The following is a 21,964-nucleotide window of genomic DNA, read 5'->3' as shown; positions in this document are numbered from 1 at the left end:
TCATGGACGCCCATGCATCCCTATGAGCGGCTTGATTAGTAGATCTCCCGTGCGGGGGCCTCATGCGGATTCCGCAGATTAAATCGCCTGTGGACATGAGGCCTAAATGTATCAATATTCTACAGTTTTGGGCATGGGGAGGTCACAAAACTATATTAAAAAATTAAGTCGTACCACCCCTTTAACTGATTAGTCTAGTATGATAATTTATAATTATTTTAAAAAAAATGTATATTCTATTTGCGCCGTTTGTCTTTGTTTATGTCACTCTATATATATTCTGTCTTAGGCTGTTATCCTCGGTGTCCTGAAGATACACCTTACTATGAAGAAACTACTATGAAATGTGTAAGCCAGTGTGGCTGCTATGATCACATGGGGCACTACTATATGATAGGAGACAAAATCGTATCCTGCAATAATTGTGAAGTCTGGTGAGCTATTACAGGATATTCAATATTTCAGTTTGACATTTGTACACATTTTTTTAATATTTTCCTGGCAATGTGGATCTTAAAGAAATCTTTATTTCATTTTTCAGTAATTGCACAACGAAAGGCATCGCTTGTCACTATGATATCGATGGTAAGTTTTAAGACAAATATAGATGTATGTATGGGCAGAAGTGTTCAGTCTTACTTTGGCTTGAATTTGATGAATGGGGTTCTTCAAGAAGGTGGACAAAAAAAGAAACTGTTAAAAACACTGTTTTTTTTCTATTTTTGTTTTTTCCTCCCCGTTTTAAAAAATCGTAACTCCTTTATTTATGCATCGATGTCGCTGTATAAAGGCTTGTTTTTTACGGGACGAGTTGTACTTTTCAATGGTGCTATTTAACATACCATATAAGTGGCAAAAAAATTGAGGAAAAAATGAAATTCCACCATCTTTCGTTGCGTCTTGTTTCTACGGCACACCACTGCAACAATGACATGACAACTTTATTCTATGGGTCAGTTCGATTACTACAATACCAAAGTTAGGGCTTATTCAGACGACCATATATCGACCGGGTTTTTACTCCCGGCCGATATACGGTGTCCCTCTCTGCAGGGGGAGGAGGCCCCTCGCCACTATTTGCAATGGGAGCGGGCAGAGAGGGGGCGGGAGCTCAGTGCACTACTCCCGGCTTTTCCAGTCTCCCACCCCCCTCCCTCCCCCGCAGAGAGGGACACTGTATATCGACCGGGTGTGAAAACCCGGCCGATATACGGTCATCTGAATAAGCCCTTATATAGCTTTTTTTTTTTGCTGTATTACTTTTTTAAAGATAAATATTTAATTTTTTTTTACTATTTTCTCAGTGGTTTTATTGCATTTTTTCTTGAAGACAAGGTAATTGAAAAAGTGCATTTTTTGGTGTTCTTTATTAATTTTTTCGGCCGACGTTCACTGTGCGGGGTAAATAACACATTGCTTTGATAGATCAGACTTTTTAGATGCAGCTATACCAATTATGTATTTTTGATTTATTATTTACATTTTATTATAAATGTGGAAAAAGGTATTTTTTTTTTTTACTTTTATAACTTTTTTTTTTTAATAATAATTATTAAAACTTTATTGATGTTTATTTTTACTTTTTTTTAAAGTTCCCTGATGTGACAACAACTAGTGATGCTTTAATCGCTCCTGCATCATACATCATACTGCGATCTGGCAGGAAGCTATCGAGGCCTTTCAGAAGGCCCCGACTGCCATGACACCCGCACAGCTCCCTGCAATCTCAACGCGGGTAGCCGTATGGGACCCCCGAACATTGATCAGGGGATTTAAATTCCGCTGTCAGAAATTACAGTGGCATTTAAAGGGTAAACAGCCCGATTGGCCGTGTGGCGTATCGGAGCTGTTACTGCCGGGTGTCAGCTGTAATAAACAGCCGGCTCCCGCGATATATGGAGGAAGATGGCAGCGCTATCTCCCCCCATACACGTCCTGCAACGGCAGGACGTAAAAACACTATGGGGCCATCACTAAGGGCTGAGTATCGGATTGCACAGCAGTGTGAGGCCTTATTCGCGCAAATTAGATTCTCCTGCGGGTTTTGGGCGCACCAATATGAAATATTTTCTTTTGAATGGGCTTATTGACATGATCAACCGCAGCATATTCTATTCGGTATACTTTTCACGGTGGTTTTATGCAGTGCCTCACGCTTCCAGTTGCGTATTACGCGCGCATTTGTATACCTCCCATAGACGTAATGTGCAGTTCTCAATGCCCATTGATTTCTCAGACAAACTTTTTTTTAACGCGTTTTTTTGTTTTTTAGATCTTCACATTCAACGTTTTTGTGCTGTATTTTTGCACGTGCAAAAATATCTGCTCCGTGCTCCATTTTTGTGCACATTTGCACACCCAAGGCACCATTGTATCTGTACGATTTTGCGGTGTTGATAACACCTGGGACTAATTAGGCTGCTCAGCCAGTTCAATCACGGCGCTGGTGTGTCCCGCACCGATGTGACTGCGCCCGCCAGAATCTGCTAGTGTATCTTAGATAATAGACAGTCATGTGACTAAATAACGTCACGTCTAATGACATCCAAGTCATTATGTTTTGTTAGATGCCAATGACACGCTGCTGTACAGGCTAGCTGTATGTGGGGGCCTGTCTCCCAGGAGGTGTCTGGGAACCTCAGAGGCAGAGGGGGCGGGGCTTAGCTGCTCACCTGACAGGAAGTAGCAGAGAGCAGAAGCAAGCTCTTCTGGGATATGTAGTTTTCATACAGCGCACATAGTATTTGTTGCTCTGCTTTTTATTTCAATCAGCATGGTAATACTAAAGCGTTAGTAAGTAGTTTCAATACTGAGTTTTCCCTGGCTAGCATTAGTTAGTCCTCATGGTGGGCTTGCCTTTTGTTTTTGTTTGTTTGTTTTATTATTCTTCACACAAACTCTTTAGGGCCCCCAATTTCTCATGCTACAAAAAATTCTCTCAGCCTTCAGTAAACAAACATGTTCATTAAATGTGGACATTTGTTTTAAACATGGGAGCCTATGGAAACAGCATCGATCACAGACACGTCAGATGTATATCTTTTTTTTATCTTGCGCCACACATCTGGGTATTTGTCTAAGGTCGGGCTCACACGGCCATAATTAGCCACGAGCCACATGCGAGAAACACATGAACAAACATGCAGCAGATAGTTAAAGGGGTTGTCCCGCGGCAGCAAGTGGGTCTATACACTTCTGTATGGCCATAATAATGCACTTTGTAATGTACATTGTGCATTAATTATGAGCCATACAGAAGTTATAAAAAGTTTTATACTTACCTGCTCCGTTGCTGGCGTCCTCGTTCCCATGGAGCCGACTAATTTTCGCCCTCCGATGGCCAAATTAGCCGCGCTTGCGCAGTCCGGGTCTTCTGCAGTCTTCTATGGGGCCGCTCGTGTAGAATGCCGGCTCCGTGTAGCTCCGCCCCGTCACGTGCCGATTCCAGCCAATCAGGAGGCTGGAATCGGCAATGGACCGCACAGAAGCCCTGCGGTCCACGGAGACAGAGGATCCCGGCGGCCATCTTCAGCAGGTAAGTATGAAGACGCCGGACCGCCGGGATTCAGGTAAGCGCTGTGCGGGTTGTTTTTTTAACCCCTGCATCGGGGTTGTCTCGCGCCGAACGGGGGGTTAAAAAAAAAAAAAAAAACGTTTCGGCGCGGGACAACCCCTTTAATGACATGATTATATTGTACCGAAATACAAAGTTATTTCCTAACTGATGCCAAGAAAGGGAATACTGACAGTCCACACATGAAAAAAGTGGCAGTTGCAAATGTGCACAAATGCAGCAGTGTATCTATCTATCTCATATCTATCTATCTGTCTATCTATCTCATATCTATCTATCTATCTATCTATCTCCTATCTATCTGTCTATCTCATATCTATCTATCTATCTATCTATCTATCTGTCTGTCTGTCTGTCTGTCTGTCTGTCTCATATCTATCTATCTATCTGTCTCATATCTATCTATCTCTCTATCTCATATCTATCTAATATCTATCTATCTCATATCTCTCTCATATCTATTTATCTATCTCATATCTATCTATCTCTCTATCTCTCTCATATCTATCTCTCTCTATCTCATATATATCTATCTATCTATCTCTCTATCTCATATCTATCTATCTAATATCTCTCTATCTAATATCTATCTCTATCTATCTATCTCATATCTATTTATCTATTTCATATCTATTTATCTCATATCTGTCTCATATCTATTTATCTATCTCATATCTATTTTTCTATCTATCTATCTATCTATCTCATATCTATTTATCTACCGTATCTATTTATCTATCTCATATCTATTTTTCTATCTATCTATGTAATATAACGCCTCATATCCGTCGGTACATCGCATGTGTACGAGCGCGATATTGGACTAAGTTTCACCTCCCGATATTGCCCTTCGGCCATGTGTAGGAAGCCTTAGGGCTTCTTCAGACAACCGTATTTGCGCACAATGGGCAGAAAATAGAACCCAATTATATCAATGGATTCGTTCTCATAAATGTTTTTTGCGCACATTTTGTGCGCATGCAAAAAAGTAGGACTTGCTCTATCTTTCTGCATATTGCACAGCAAAGGCCCCAATAGAAGTCTATGGAAGGTGCACAAAGGCATGCACAATACACAGGAACATGCGCTATACACTTCTTTGAAAAACAGAACACATCTGGACCTCATTAGGCTTTTAAATTAGGGGGTGTTTAGCGCATGCATATGAAAAGGCACTGTATGTACAGTATTATGAGCCGACATGCGCACAAATCTACCTCTTCAACCTTGTTCGCTGCACAAATATGTTACACTGAATCATGCGCAATTGCACATATGTTCGTCTAAAGCTGCTCTTAATAGCTCCTTCACATGGGCGTATGTGTATTGCACAAGTCTCCGTGCAACGTATTTGCTCTATGTTTGAAACTTTTTTGCGTGCATATCGATGTAATTTAATGTACTTTTTGCGAATGCAGGACATGTTTATTTGCACGTGACAGATGAACACGCTCCAATTTAAATGTCTATTTAGCCTAACGAGTTCTAAATGTGTCCTTTTTTCCACGGAATTGCACAGCATATTTGCACATCTGTGCACGCATTTGCCCACCTCCCATAGACATCCATGGGGACCATTGGTGCAAAAAAATAGAGCAGGTCCTTTTTTTTGTGCCTACGAGAAATATGTGCTCAAAATTGGGAAATTAGAGGAAATCCATTGCTATCAACGAGTTCTAATCTCTGTGCAAATACACCCTTGTGAAGGAGTCCTAAAACCTTTTCTGGCCATGTACAACTGACACAGATGCAGGTTTTGATGCTGTTTTATTTTAGCCAAATGCAGAAGGAGACCCAGCAGAAAGGAGAACTAAAGAATAGTTTATAGTTCTCATTCTTTTTCAATTCACTTTTGGCTTTGGCTCAAAAAGTGCATCAAAAACTACAAAAGCATTTCCCAAAAAAGCCACACTTTAAGGAAGTAGGAAAATTAATATTTCAACCCTCATATAATGTAAGCATTGCATGTATAGTATGTTGTAGTCCATAGCATCCTCTCATTGACATGTGTTCCTTCTGCAGCCTGTTACTGTGAATACAATGGATCCATTTATGCCTACAATCAAACAATCTCCGTTAAAGATATTGGCAAAGGGATGTGCCTTGTGCTTGTATGTGGCATCAATGGGACAACACATACATACACTATTCCTTGTGGAACTGCAACCTCCACTGTGACTCAAACATCCACCGTAACTATAACTTCTCAAAGTACCACAACTACTGTTACACCGCCCACAACTACAAAATGTTTTTGCTACTTCAACAACAAGACATATCCTGCAGGTAAGATGTGCTAAACTAAACCAACTCTATCAGTTGCTGGAGTGATTTTATAATTCGGCTCTCAGAAGGTTCTGGTTCTCCTCTCAAAGATGGAGCTGACAGAGTCTTTATATGTCAATTAGCTCTCCTTTAGTAGGAAGAAAACTGTGGCTTATTTATTAGACTTTGGATGCTAAACATATGTGCCAAAACTGTGACATTTAGGACATTTATGCCACGTCCCAACACTTTTTCAAAAAGTTGGTGGCATCCAGTTTTGGTTCAGCACAGACTGTCACTTTTACTATAATATACGCCTGAAAGTAATGTAGATTATACCAAAAACCTACTCCAGCTCCTAGCTAGAGTAGGTTTTTCATCTGGTGCACAGAGGTGCCACCAGATGAAACAAATGTATTAAGAGACTTGCCAGTCTAAGTAAATATGCCCCATTGTCTCTCAAGTGGCTTGAGTCCGTGTCCAACCCTTTTAGGAGCCGTGAACATGACTTGGGTTATCAGCTATCCATAGGTGGTACTAGAGAGACAATTTCCTCCCATTTAGTACAGACTTATTTTTGATAATATTTAGTGAAACACATAGGGGCAGGTTTACTCTTGAAGAAGATTCCAGAAAACTGTCTTCCAGGCTTTACACTACATTTATGACCTCTTTCAGCATGTCCAAAAATGGATTGTAGTCTTGCATGATGGGCTTTAAAAGAAAAAGGGCATGCCCCAAGCAATACTTCTTACATCAAAATGTTGGTGCTAAAACTAGTGTAAAACTAAGCCAACTAGTATATGATATTTACTTAGACTAGACAGTCGAAAGATACTCCAGATTTATCATCCACCATGAGCCATCGTGATAAACTGATGGAGTTTAGAACCGTCTGTATAAAGGCCATTTACACGCAACGATTATCACTCAAAATTCGTTCAAACTATGGCATATGAGCGATAATCGTTGTGTATAAATGCAGCCATCTTTCACTCTTCAGCTGAATGATGATTTTAAGGTGAGCTTTAAATCCATTGTTCAGCCGGAGAAATCTAACAGTCAACTGTACGCTGTATTCTCCACAGGAGCTGCAGATAACATTGTATTCTGCTGACAGCCCATAGGAGAACAAAGCAGCTGTGTGCAGAGCTCAGACCACATGCTGAGGTCTGCAAACTGCTCCCAGAAGCCCTTTTACACGCAAATGAAGATTATAAAGTGCTAATGGACATTAGTGTTTATTAACACTTTATGCAAAATGATCGCTAAAGCTGTAAATCTTTCAATGTCTTTGCGTGTAAACGGGCCTTAACTTTACACTGCCGAACTATTAGTGTTAGTAAATCTACCAGTGATTGATCTTCACTGGAATAGTTAATTACCTTTTAAGTCCCATTAGGGAACTCTTACAATGCAATGTCCTGATAAAATGCTTTGGTATACACCACATACCAAAGCACAATTGCCTATCAGTAATGAACTGGCAGGTAATCTATTAGGATGAGCCTTTGTTAGGTCCTTAGCTACCATGTCAACCAATTGACGCTACGCAATCAAGTCATAGGGCACCATTGCAGTGACAGAGGGAGCCCTCTCTCTCTATGTAAACACCTAGATGTCACCCTCAACTTTTGACTATGGCATCATAGACCACTTAGATACCACAATCACTAGTGATAGCCCACCTGATCTAATAATATGTGTGTAACTAATAGGATGTAAGCTTACATGGTGTTCTACACATGTCTGTGGCATTGGCACTCTATACAAGCCTTCCCTATATGCAAGTATAATACTAAGCAGTTACTGTCTGGTGGGTGGGTGAGCGGCTGCTCATCAGTATTTTGCACCTATGCTACCTTTCCCATATGTAGCATTTTGTCTTTCTGCATGCTGCTGGGAATTGGCATTTATACCTGTTCCTGTTTCAGTAAGTAGGACTGTTGTCAGTGGTTTCTGTATTGCTATGTAGCACCTAATAAATTGCCATAATTAGCTAGGCTAGTTACTGGGTTTATGGTACCATCCCTGGGCAGAAAATGAATTAGTGTCTGCAATCCTGGTGGTCGAGATATTTAATGGTGTTAATGTAAGTATCCCCTGTAGTCTAGAGCAGTGAAGGGGTTACAATCACTATTGTTGGTAGTGTATAGCAGAAAAAGCGTAAACGTTGCGTGCCTATTATCCAGTCAGTTACTCATCCCCCCAGACTTCAGTGTTGTCCCTGTAGCAGGAAGACTGGGATTTGAATGGACAGATTGCTATGCATACACTCATCTCCCTTACAGACTGCTCACCAAGCCTCCTTTATGGCACAGGCTGCTCCCCATGCCCATTCTCTCTCACCACTCTCACGAAGACTGCCCACCACCGTCCCTCTTCTCTACTATACAGACTGCTCCTTATACCAGAAAGATTATTCCTTATGCCCCCTCTCTCACAGACTGCCCCTTTGCCCATCTAACACACACATTTCTTTATACCTCCTCTCACACACAGACTGCTCCTTATGCACCCTTTTCTCACAAACAGCTCCTTGTACTCCCTCTTTCACAAATAGTTACTTATACCTGCTCTCTCACAGAGAGCTCATTTTGTCCCCCTCCATGCAGACTGCTGTGTGCTCACATTACCTTTACTGTAGCAGTCAGCTGAACACTGGTAGTTCAGCTTCCTGTATCCTTCCTGCACTGATCATACAGATGAGTACAGACTGGGATAGAGGGGATCATACAGCTACTCTACAGCTACTCTACAGCTGCATAATTACTTCTATGATTGGGCAGAGCTATTCCGGAGATCTCTGCCTCATCATTAGGGCTCAAGCACACTTGCGTTTTTCTTGCTCGGCTTTTTCACGCAATATCGCTGCGTTTTTTTCACATGAATGTCAATGGGACTTTCTAACGTTAAAAATACAGTGCAGGTTTGTGCTTTTTGTGCAATGCGTTTTTAACATTAGAAAGTTCAATTGATATTTGAGTGAAAAAAAGCAGCAATATTGCGTGAAAAAAACTTGCAAGAAAAACGCAAGTGTGCTGGAGCCCTCAAGGGGAGACCTCAGGGAGTCTGCACAGGCTGAGCTTTTAATTTGCGTGGTCATAGTGGCTTCATGCAAGACAGTCCCTGCTGCACAGTTAGGGCTCAGTCACACGAGCGCATTGGCACGCCGATGCGCCCGTGTGACTGGGCCCTCACTGCAGGAGGAAGACGGCCGTACCTGAAGACGGACGTCTCTCTGCAGCGCTGATGAAAGAACACATGACCGGCAGTGAAGCCGATGCGCCCGTGTGACTGAGCCCTTAGTGGTTGTTTAACCGGTTAGTTAATATTTAAATTAGAAAGGCCTTTTAACAGCTCATTGTCTAAACATACATATGCATCAGAGACTAACATGGCTTTTGAGGCATTGTGACAACTTTTTGTACCATAGTTTGTTTATACTCTTAGGCCTCCCTCACACAGGGCGTTTGCAGAAACGCAGCGTTTTTCAACGCTGCGTTACTGCAGATTCCGCCCCGTTTCAGCAGCGCTGGCATACCTAAAACGCAGCCAAGAGTGCTGGAAAAAAACAAACAGTACTCACCTAGCCGCTGCAGTCCGGGTCGCGGCCGCTGGTCTCTGCCGCTGATCCGGGCTTCCTCGGCACTCCCAAATCTATTGCCGGAGGCCAGGTTTGAGAACCCCGCCTCCGGCAATAGAGTGCTGTGATTGGTTGTCGGTGCTTGCTCGATGCCCAATCACAGCCCTTCATTGACTGTCTCAGCCAATCAGAGCTTGCTGAACAGACTGTCGATTATTGTAAAATATCAGTGGAAAACTATCGATATTTCAATATATCGACTTTTTTTAAATGCTGTATAAAAAATAAAACAGGTCTAGGGTTAATAAAGCAACAATCAACAAAAAAATTATAGTTTTAAAACTTTAAACTGTTGAATTTATTATTAACTTATAACTTTTAATAACATGAAAAAAAATGAGTTACAAATGAAAATAAAAAAATTACAAATGAAACATATAATTAAAATGAGGTATATGAAAAGAAGTTTTTCTTCTTTACAAAAATCGATTATATATCACCTTAAACTATCGATTTTACCGAGGTATCGGACATAACAATATAGATGAAAAGTATCACCAAAGCATTAGCGATATATCGATTTTTGAATATATCGGCTTTCGATGTCCCAACCTTACCCTACAATGAATTTTGTTGTATGAAGATAAGAGAAAAATAGTTTTTAATGGTTAACTTGTTGCAGAAAGTTAGCACTCAAGTTCAATTTTTCGGCATTTGCACATGAAGATGTTACTGTGTTTAAGAAAAATAAAGCGTTTCATTGGCTACATAATTGTTCTTCCTCAGATGTAGAAGGTCATTCTGCTAGATGGTGACACATTTCATGTTTAATCTAGTAGCTACCTAATAGCATTTATCATTGCATACAATAGTGGTGGGCAGAAATTCAAATATACATATTCTGTGATAAAATGTGGGTAGATACTAACTTAAAATATGTAACTCTCATTTCTTTTCTGGAACAATAGTTTATATTTTTTTATTAACCTAATAATATATTGTGTCTTTCTGTTTTTTGCAGATACTTTAATATATATAAACTATAATGACAGTACCGGCTGTGGAAGTCAAGTTATATGTGACTATTTTTGTCAAATAAGAAGTTTGCCACTGCCCTGTACAACAACTCCTACAACGTCTACTACTTTGACTTCAGCTACCACTACACCAATCACAACTACATTATCCACAAGTCTTACATCAACAATTACTGTGACCACACAAACTACGACACCATCCACTACAATAACAAGCACCACTATTACAGTGACACCAACTACACCTACTTCAACATCTACAACTACAATACCGTCCACTAGTACTAAAATTACAACAAGTAGTACCTCATCAACAACCCCTACTACAACTAAACCATCTTCCACTTCTGTAACTACGAAACCATCTTCTACATCCACAACCAGTAGTACAGCAACGGCAACCAGCACTGCGACTACAAAAACTACAACACCATCCACTGCGACTACAAAAACTACAACACCATCCACTGTGACTACAAAAACTACAACACCATCCACTGCGACTACAACACCATCCACTGCGACTACAAAAACTACAACACCATCCACTGCGACCACAAAAACTACAACACCATCCACTGCGACTACAACACCATCCACTGCGACTACAAAAACTACAACACCATCCACTGCGACCACAAAAACTACAACACCATCCACTGCGACTACAACACCATCCACTGCGACTACAAAAACTACAACACCATCCACTGCGACCACAAAAACTACAACACCATCCACTGCGACTACAACACCATCCACTGCGACTACCACACCATCCACTGCGACTACAACACCATCCACTGCGACTACAAAAACTACAACACCATCCACTGCGACCACAAAAACTACAACACCATCCACTGCGACTACAACACCATCCACTGCTACTACAAAAACTACAACACCATCCACTGCGACCACAAAAACTACAACACCATCCACTGCGACTACAACACCATCCACTGCGACTACAACACCATCCACTGCGACTACAAAAACTACAACACCATCCACTGCGACTACAACACCATCCACTGCGACTACAAAAACTACAACACCATCCACTGCGACCACAAAAACTACAACACCATCCACTGCTACTACAAAAACTACAACACCATCCACTGCGACCACAAAAACTACAACACCATCCACTGCGACCACAAAAACTACAACACCATCCACTGCGACCACAAAAACTGCAACACCATCCACTGCGACTACAACACCATCCACTGCGACTACAACACCATCCACTGCGACTACAAAAACTACAACACCATCCACTGCGACTACAACACCATCCACTGCGACTACAAAAACTACAACACCATCCACTGCGACTACAACACCATCCACTGCGACTACAAAAACTACAACACCATCCACTGCAACTACAACACCATCCACTGCGACTACAAAAACTACACCACCATCCACTGCGACTACAAAAACTACAACACCATCCACTGCGACTACAAAAACTACAACACCATCCACTGCGACTACGAAAACTACAACACCATCCACTGCAACTACAAAAACTACAACACCGTCCACTACATTAACTAGCACCACTATTACAGTGACACCAACTACACCTACTTCAACATCTACAACTACAATACCGTCCACTAGTACTAAAATTACCACAAGTAGTACCTCATCAACAACCCCTACTACAACTAAACCTTCTTCCACTTCTGTAACCACGAAACCATCTACTACATCCACAACCAGTAGTACAGCAACGGCAACCAGCACTGCGACTACAAAAACGACAACACCATCCACTGCGACTACAAAAACTACAACACCATCCACTGCGACTACAAAAACTACAACACCATCCACTGCGACTACAAAAACTACAACACCATCCACTGCGACTACAAAAACTACAACACCATCCACTGCGACTACAAAAACTACAACACCATCCACTGCGACTACAAAACCTACAACACCATCCACTGCGACTACAAAAACTACAACACCGTCCACTGCGACTACAAAAACTACAACACCATCCACTACATTAACTAGCACCACTATTACAGTGACACCATCTACACCTATTTCAACATCTACAACTACAATATTGTCCACTAGTACTAAAATTACGACAAGTAGTACCTCATCAACAACCCCTACTACAACTAAACCTTCTTCCACTTCTGTAACCACAAAACCATCTACTACATCCACAACAAGTAGTACAGCAACGGCAACCAGCACTGCGACTACAAAAACTACAACACCATCCACTGCGACTACAAAAACTACAACACCATCCACTGCGACTACAAAAACTATAACACCATCCACTGCGACTACAAAAACTACAACACCATCCACTGCGACTACAAAAACTACAACACCATCCACTGCGACTACAAAAACTACAACACCATCCACTGCAACTACAAAAACTACAACACCATCCACTGCGACTACAACACTATCCACTGCGACTACAAAAACTACAACACCATCCACTGCGACTACAACACCATCCACTGCGACTACAAAAACTACAACACCATCCACTGCGACCACAAAAACTACAACACCATCCACTGCGACTACAACACCATCCACTGCGACTACAAAAACTACAACACCATCCACTGCGACTGCAACACCATCCACTGCGACTACAAGAACTACAACACCATCCACTGCGACTACAACACCATCCACTGCGACTACAAAAACTACAACACCATCCACTGCGACCACAAAAACTACAACACCATCCACTGCGACTACAACACCATCCACTGCGACTACAAAAACTACAACACCATCCACTGCGACTGCAACACCATCCACTGCGACTACAAGAACTACAACACCATCCACTGCAACCACAAAAACTACAACACCATCCACTGCGACTACAACACCATCCACTGCGACTACAAAAACTACAACACCATCCACTGCGACTACAACACCATCCACTGCGACTACAAAAACTACAACACCATCCACTGCGACTACAACGCCATCCACTGCGACTACAAAAACTACAACGCCATCCACTGCGACTACAAAAACTACAACACCATCCACTGCGACTACAAAAACTACAACACCATCCACTGCGACTACGAAAACTACAACACCATCCACTGCGACTACAAAAACTACAACACCGTCCACTGCATTAACGAGCAGCACTATTACAGTGACACCAACTACACCTACTTCAACATCTACAACTACAATACCGTCCACTAGTACTAAAATTACGACAAGTAGTACCTCATCAACAACCCCTACTACAACTAAACCATCTTCCACTTCTGTAACCACGAAACCATCTTCTACATCCACAACCCGTAGTACAGCAACGGCAACCAGCACTGCGACTACAAAAACGACAACACCATCCACTGCAACTACAAAAACTACAACACCATCCACTGCGACTACAAAAACTACAACACCATCCACTGCGACTACAAAAACTACAACACCATCCACTGCGACTACAACACCATCCACTGCGACTACAAAAACTACAACACCATCCACTGCGATCACAAAAACTACAACACCATCCACTGCGACTACAACACCATCCACTGCGACTACAACACCATCCACTGCGAAAACAACACCATCCACTGCGACTACAAAAACTACAACACCATCCACTGCGACTACAACACCATCCACTGCGACTACAAAAACTACAACACCATCCACTGCGACTACAAAAACTACAACACCATCCACTGCGACTACGAAAACTACAACACCATCCACTGCAACTACAAAAACTACAACACCGTCCACTACATTAACTAGCACCACTATTACAGTGACACCAACTACACCTACTTCAACATCTACAACTACAATACCGTCCACTAGTACTAAAATTACCACAAGTAGTACCTCATCAACAACCCCTACTACAACTAAACCTTCTTCCACTTCTGTAACCACGAAACCATCTACTACATCCACAACCAGTAGTACAGCAACGGCAACCAGCACTGCGACTACAAAAACTACAACACCATCCACTGCGACTACAAAAACTACAACACCATCCACTGCGACTACAAAAACTACAACACCATCCACTGCGACTACAACACCATTCACTGCGACTACAAAAACTACAACACCATCCACTGCGACCACAAAAACTACAACACCATCCACTGCGACTACAACACCATCCACTGCGACTACAAAAACTACAACACCATCCACTGCGACTACAACACCATCCACTGCGACTACAAAAACTACAACACCATCCACTGCGACTACAACACCATCCACTGCGACTACAACACCATCCACTGCGACTACAAAAACTACAACACCATCCACTGCGACTACAACACCATCCACTGCGACTACAAAATCGACAACACCATCCACTGCGACTACACCATCCACTGCGACTACAAAAACTACAACACCATCCACTGCGACTACAACACCATCCACTGCGACTACAAAAACTACAACACCATCCACTGCGACCACAAAAACTACAACACCATCCACTGCGACTACAAAAACGACAACATCATCCACTGCGACTACAACACCATCCACTGCGACTACAAAAACGACAACACCATCCACTGCGACTACAAAAACTACAACACCATCCACTGCGACTACGAAAACTACAACACCATCCACTGCGACTACAAAAACTACAACACCATCCACTGTGACTACAACACCATTCACTGCGACTACAAAAACGACAACACCATCCACTGCGACTACAAAAACTACAACACCATCCACTGCGACTACGAAAACTACATCACCATCCACTGCGACTACAAAAACTACAACACCGTCCACTACATTAACGAGCACCACTATTACAGTGACACCAACTACACCTACTTCAACATCTACAACTACAATACCGTCCACTAGTACTAAAATTACGACAAGTAGTACCTCATCAACAACCCCTACTATAACTAAACCATCTTCCACTTCTGTAACCACGAAACCATCTTCTACATCCACAACCAGTAGTACAGGTACGTCTTAATATAAAGGTAAAATCTAAGTTTTGGTGTTGTTTTTATAGATGACGAGAATTGAGAAATTGTTGATAGAGGGGGCTGAAAGTGATATTATGGTTCTTTGAACAGCATAAAGGCACAGTGCCACAATGCAGGATCCGTAATATGTCTGAAACCCTGCCCATATGCTGCAGTCAATAATCCTACAACCTTGCCGGTATTATCAGCAAGATTGTGCGCTCATTGGCCAATTACACATGGGGTTTCATATGCATTGCAGCTACTACATAGTGGGATCGTACTCTAATAATAAGTAGTAGTCAGCTAATGACTAAAGGTGCCATCCACCTACAATAGCTGTCATAGAGCTATTCTTCATAACTCCCTCATACGCAGCTTGCCTGAGCAAGCACTTGTTTCAGATGGGGAGAGAAAAATCACTGCCAGATCTCTCCGACAGTTGCTGATCTCATGTGGGAGCAAACAGTGGAGTTTGTTGATATCAAAAAGACCTAATTCTTCTTGAATTTCTGCCATCAAGGAAGACCCCCTATGCACATAAACTGTTGAACAATGACCTCAGAAACTGCTGGTTTAGGTGAGAGCTATTCCATATACATTCATACTCGACTGAGCATACATGCGTTTAAAATTAGGCAAGAGATATAAGAGGCTTATTTCTGTTGAGAACAAAAGATCAGACATGTTAAAATTCAACATGCACTATCCTTCCTTACCACAACATCTGCCATTTGGGGAGAGTCAGCATGGCCCCATTAAAATTATTTATCTGATTCTGCCAAAATCAGCAAGCCAACCTTCCTCTAATGCCTATAGGCACCTTAAAAGATGTCCTATTGTTCAATATAAATAAGTGCATACTTACTCCTCCCTGGTCAAGAAAAGAGTTGACAGCCGCCGATTTATCTATCTTTTACAATAACAGTTAAGACCTTAAGCCCTGACAATGGTGATGATTATATGTGCAGATGTATATAGTGTGTAGGATAAAAGTAAACAGGTCTCACCTGGTGCGGACAGCCAATCCACAGACAGGCCGCCATGGCGTTAGTCCTGGTTAGCCTACAAAATAATGTTACAACGGGCCACTGTAACACCTAATTTGAAAGAGAATCCAAAAGGAGAAGGGAGAGCATCAAAGGGGCAACCCTGGGGACACCGGAATTTCAATCACAAGGACAAAAAAAGCAATTGACAAAGATTTCCAGCACTCCAGGTTACCCCTGGGTTAATAAGAAAAGACACTTACTTGGGTGAGGAGTTCGCAATCCACAGACGGGCTCTCTCAGGTATCCATGTTGGCTTTGAAAATACACCATGGTATTCTCTAAGCAGAATTCAAAGGGTGTGGGTAAATCCAATTTATTCAACGGGTAAACATGGTAAAAGGCAGTACAAGGTGGTCTGATGCGTTTCAGAGGACATAGAGGTAGACTAGCTCCCTTCTCAAACACATAAACATAATGAGATAGGACATATTACCAGTGGACGTAAATATGATGAACAACTGAAAGTTCATGCACATGCTCCAACATGCGACCAGAGGTTTGTGCATCGGCGAACCCACACCCGCTCCGCAATGCATCCGGAAAAACATGGCTGCCAGAAACACACACACGTTGCGCACCGAAAATGATACTTAGTGAATGAAAGGAAATTCGTACACATGCTCCACTAGGAACAGAAGCATCTGTAATAGAGATGAGCGAACGTGCTCGGCCACGCCCCTTTTTCGCCCGAATACCGCGATTTCCGAGTACTTCTGTACTCGGGCGAAAAAATTCGGGGGGCGCCGTGGCGGCACGGGGGGTAGCAGTGGGGAGTGGGGGGGGGAGAGGGAGAGAGAGAGGGCTCCCCCCTGTTCCCCGCTGCTACCCCCCGCACCGCCACGCCTCTCCCCGCCCCCCGGCGCCCCCCGAATCTTTTCACCCGAGTACTGAAGTACTCGAAAATGGCGGTACTCGGGTGCGTAAGTACTGGAAACGAGTACGTTCGCTCATCTCTAATCTGTAATCATGGGGGCAAAGATGATAGTAAACTGTTTCAGTTAGATCACAATATTTCTGTTCATTCCATATGTAATGTGTGTATATATATATATATATATATATATATATATATATATATATCCTAGATAGCAAGAGTCAGAAACAGATACCCTGGTCCCCCGAAAATAAGACCTACCCTGAAAGTAAGGCCTGTCCTAATGTTTCAGGATTTTCAGAGGGCTAGAAGTATAAACCCTACCCAAAAATAAGCCCTAGCTGCATTACATTAAAAATAAAAAGGAATACATTGCCTAGCAGGGTCAGTCCACGTCCTTTCTGCTGCTCTCTGGAGCTTCGGCATGCTTCTTGCAGTCTTCGGCCGCCCACAGAAGATCACTTCCTGGTTACGGGATTCATTAATCCCACCTTCAGGAAGTGGCGTTTTACCACAATTTCAAGTAGCGTTTTTAAACGCTTTATACAGCGTTTGACAGCATTTTTTAACGCACACCACCATCATTGTGATAGGAGATGAGGTGCATTAAAAAGCGCCAAAACTCACGAAAATAGAGCAGAAAATCGTGTGCCGCGTTCAAATATTAGTCTGCGAAGCCCTATTGAAATCAATAGAAGCATTGTACAATATTTACAGCGGAATTTAAAACTTCATGGTAAACACTGTAAAAAGTGTTGTGCGTGAGAGTGGCCCCAATGGATCCACTCAAGGTAGACTGCGATCTCACCAATGGAAGGCTTTTACATTAGTGAGGGAGGGAGGTAGAATGTTTCTGAGGGTTCTATTTCTCTAAAACACTGCTATGGGGTGAGCAGGAATGTTGTCCTTTAATCTCCATGTAGTATCCCACAAGGTCTCGAGATGATTGTTTTCAAGGAAGAACATTGAGCATTCAAGTGAGTAACAGACAGTGTCCTGGAGCAATGGTCCCTAATTGCTCCACACCTCTGCAGGCCCACTGCTTTGTCTCATGATTGGGCTCCCAAAAAGGCTGAATGTACTATATCTTTTGGGTATCCCTGTTCGTTAAACAATGTTTACCCCCCAAGCCTGTTTGTGTCTTAATGACCAACTAATTTTTCAGTTTTTTATCGTTGTATTGAAGGAGCCATAACTTTTTAATTTTTCCGTCGACCTTGACATTGTTTTTGGCGGGACATATTTTAATTTTTTAATGTCATCTTTTTTGGGTACATATAATGTATTATACAGCTTTTATTAATTTTTTTAGGGGGGTTGGAGAAAAGGGGGAAAAGTGAGTTTTTGACAACTCTTTTATACTTAAAAAAAATGGCACTATAGAATAATGCCGCTTAATGGCCGCCATTAAAAGACATATAGGTGGTTGCTAAGGGATTAAGAATATCAGATGGATGGACAAGATCATAATTGGTGGTGCAGTTCCTCCTGAACTGTCCATAGGGAATATTTAATATTCATTCACTTTTTTTGCATACCAGTTTAAAAAATCCAAGTAGCTGTTCACATCAACAGCTTTAAAGTAGGTTTTTGTATGTATCTGGCTATTGGATGAATACAATTGTAGATCGAAAAAGACCATTTGGCTGATGTTGATATTCCTTAAAAGCTCCAAAGAATTTTCATTATTAATAAAAGTAATAAAATCCTATTTTTATTAAGTCCTATTTCACGAATGCCCATATTCATATTCGATGAAAATCATTTGAACTTTCCGAGACCAGCTGCTTATTTACTGTGTATGGGCATGTTCGAAACTTCACCCAAGGGCAGATGCCAGAGGCTGGGGTGGGAGAAGGACCAGCCATGCTGAATTTCAACATACCCAATGATTTGTTCCTGCAGAAGTAAATCTACTGCCAGGCGTGTCTGGAAGTGAGTTATTCCCTTCTCCCAACTTTAAACATGTGGCTGAGCATGCATGCATATGGGGGAGTACAGAGGAGTAGCTGGCAGCTAAAGCTTAAAAAGCCCAGATGATGTTTTTTTGCATTACAATACTATAAATGACGCCATGATCGAATAACTTAGTATTCCAAATTGATCTCTGTTGTAGGTGATACTTTAGAAGGTTTTTTTTTGGTAAAGTTTGTAAATGCTACCCAGATCTAGATAATTATGGAAGTTCCCTACAGTTACACAAGGTTTTTTTTACATTGCCTGGTATTGCTACCTTGCCTGAAATAAAGGTTAAGATTTTCATAATTAAAAAAATAGATACATGTAGGAACCAACTTAAATAGATTGGTTGACTGAAGGGGTGGCAGGCCTACTCATTAGTTGACTAACAGTCTTGTTCACAGGCAATATTGGAATTTTATAGTATAGTCAAGTCATGAAGACTGCACTGCACTAAACGTAAAAATAATTATTAAAAACCATAAACTGGCACATTTGGACTTTCAAGAAGTAGTAGCACACTATCTTTCATGTATGTACATTTACAAATGGGAGCACAAATCTATTATCTGCTTCTCACAAAATTAGATACAACAACCTGAACATGACAAAGTTTAACTTGTATTCTTTTTTATGGGTGCGCATCAAAGTGCACATCAATATCCGCACCATTGGTGTGGAATTTGCTGTAGCTTTTGATGCAGATCCGCAATAGTCTTGACCTCTTCAAATGGAAGGTTGAAGTCTGCTGTGGATCCGCATCGAAATCCTCCCCAAATTCTGTGGATTTTGATATGGATTTTGGTGCAAACTTTTCCACTACAATAAATCCACACCAGACCCACTATGCCAGAGCGCAATATTTTCACATGGTGTATTTGATGGGGCGGATACAATCTGCCTCAATAAACCACACAAAACGTGTTGGTTTTTAGCCGTGTTTTTTGCCTTTGACATGTATTTTGAAGTCCCATTGATTTCTGTGGTAAAAAAGCGATGTGTAAAACGAAAAACAAAAGTGACATGTCCCTTATTATTCTTCCGAGAAGTGTATTTTAAATACGCATCAGGAAAATACGTGTTGTCAAGACAGGGACATGGTTTCCCATTACAAATCAATGGGGGGTGCATTAGAAGTGTATTTTGGAACCAGAATACACTGTGTGAACAGTCCTTGAATGTAAAAACACAAGTGGCATCCATATTTCTTTCCATTAAATAGTAGAAGTCTTACCAGTTCCATATGCAGAGTGGACTCTGACTGCATCAAGAGGATTCTTCAGTTCTGATCCACTCACATGACCCCCATGCAGTTGAGATTTAAAAGCTATGAACGCTGTCAAACAACTTTTTCTTGTTTTAAATCAATGTATTTTTATGCAAAAATATGTTTTGCAATTAAAGAGCAACAATTTTTTTTTACATACTAGATTATATCCCTATCATTGCCCAGATATACATGATGTAGTGGCTTTTTCTTGCAATATTTGAATTCAGGACTCATGCTGTTTCATGGTTTCTTGTGCCCTTGATGCCCTGGCCATTTACCCTCCTTTTAGATTTGCGCCTCATGCTGTTCGAGGTCTCTGCAGCCCTTGATATCCTGCCTCTTTCCTGCTTATTTTTAAGATATTGGTCACATTGTTCATTTGTCTCGTTCGCTTGCAGTAACTTTCTCTGCTTTTGGCTAGACTTATCCAATGGGTTTTCCGTTTTCTTTTTTCAGAGACATTTCAGGTCCACTAGGCTGTATTGAAATGAGCGAGTGCGATTTTGGTTAGTGAAAAACTGACCATTTTCCATAGGATTTTCATGATTTTTTTATCACACTTCTTCTCTGCTCTGCACTTCATTTCTCACTTCTTCTTTTCATGTAGTCCCCATAGTAACCTAAATTAAAAACGTAATACACTCGCATAAAAATTGCATGCAAATCACATGGCTTGAGATTGCGATGCGTTTTTTTTTTATATTTTAAAGCTCCCATAAAAAATAATGGACAATTCTTGAAGAGGATTCACATGAAAACAGAATGTGCAGTAATTTTTGTAACTCAGGCCATCAGTCTGAGATAATAATCCTTAATGTGAATTAACCCATTCAAATGAATAAGTTCTTTTCCTGTTCAAGTTCTGTCTATCATTGAATCGGACAGGAAAATCACCAGTGTGAATACATCCTTATTCATCATATGGAATCACAAAGGATCTTATTTTACCATAGAATATACAATAGACCTCATTTATTGAACCTGCAGAAAACTACTTGTTGCACATAGCGACCAATCATCATTCTTTAGGCTGCTCTGGCAAAATTAGAACTGTGCTGTAATTGGTTGTTATGGGCAACAAACAATTGAACATCCCCCCACCACCAACACCATCATCACCAGACTATTTTAAGTTGCATGATGGAGACTATGTGTACCAATTTTGGTTGAGATCCATCACGACATCTAGGAGCCTATGAAGAACAGACACATTTTCACTTTTTTTACATATAGATCAACAGTCAGCGTGTTGTTAAGCAATGCAGCAATAACTTTGTTTCCTGAAATCTGCCTTCACTATGCCAA

At 41.5% G+C, this 21,964-nt stretch overlaps 2 protein-coding genes across 2 annotated transcripts in view; both read left to right on the top strand.

The window, feature by feature from the left end:
• The window catches only part of LOC136581752 (mucin-5B-like), a 99,656-nt gene extending 99,218 nt beyond the window's left edge, over positions 1-438 (top strand). The window contains exon 17 of the mRNA XM_066582374.1: positions 290-438. Within this exon, the coding sequence (XP_066438471.1) occupies positions 290-438 (149 nt within the window). The remainder of the gene's footprint in view (positions 1-289) is intronic.
• Positions 439-573: 135 nt separating this feature from the next.
• LOC136581751 (salivary glue protein Sgs-3-like) lies at positions 574-15,611 on the top strand. Its single transcript, XM_066582373.1, has 4 exons — positions 574-585; positions 10,526-10,743; positions 13,712-14,417; positions 15,552-15,611. Exons 1-4 carry the CDS (start codon positions 574-576, stop codon positions 15,609-15,611), a joined length of 996 nt encoding a protein of 331 aa, XP_066438470.1.
• The last annotated feature ends 6,353 nt before the right edge of the window (positions 15,612-21,964 follow it).

This window comes from Eleutherodactylus coqui, chromosome 11, assembly GCF_035609145.1.
Source record: "Eleutherodactylus coqui strain aEleCoq1 chromosome 11, aEleCoq1.hap1, whole genome shotgun sequence".
In the NCBI taxonomy this organism is placed as follows: domain Eukaryota; kingdom Metazoa; phylum Chordata; class Amphibia; order Anura; family Eleutherodactylidae; genus Eleutherodactylus; species Eleutherodactylus coqui.
This window is presented reverse-complemented; position numbering and strand designations above follow the sequence as displayed.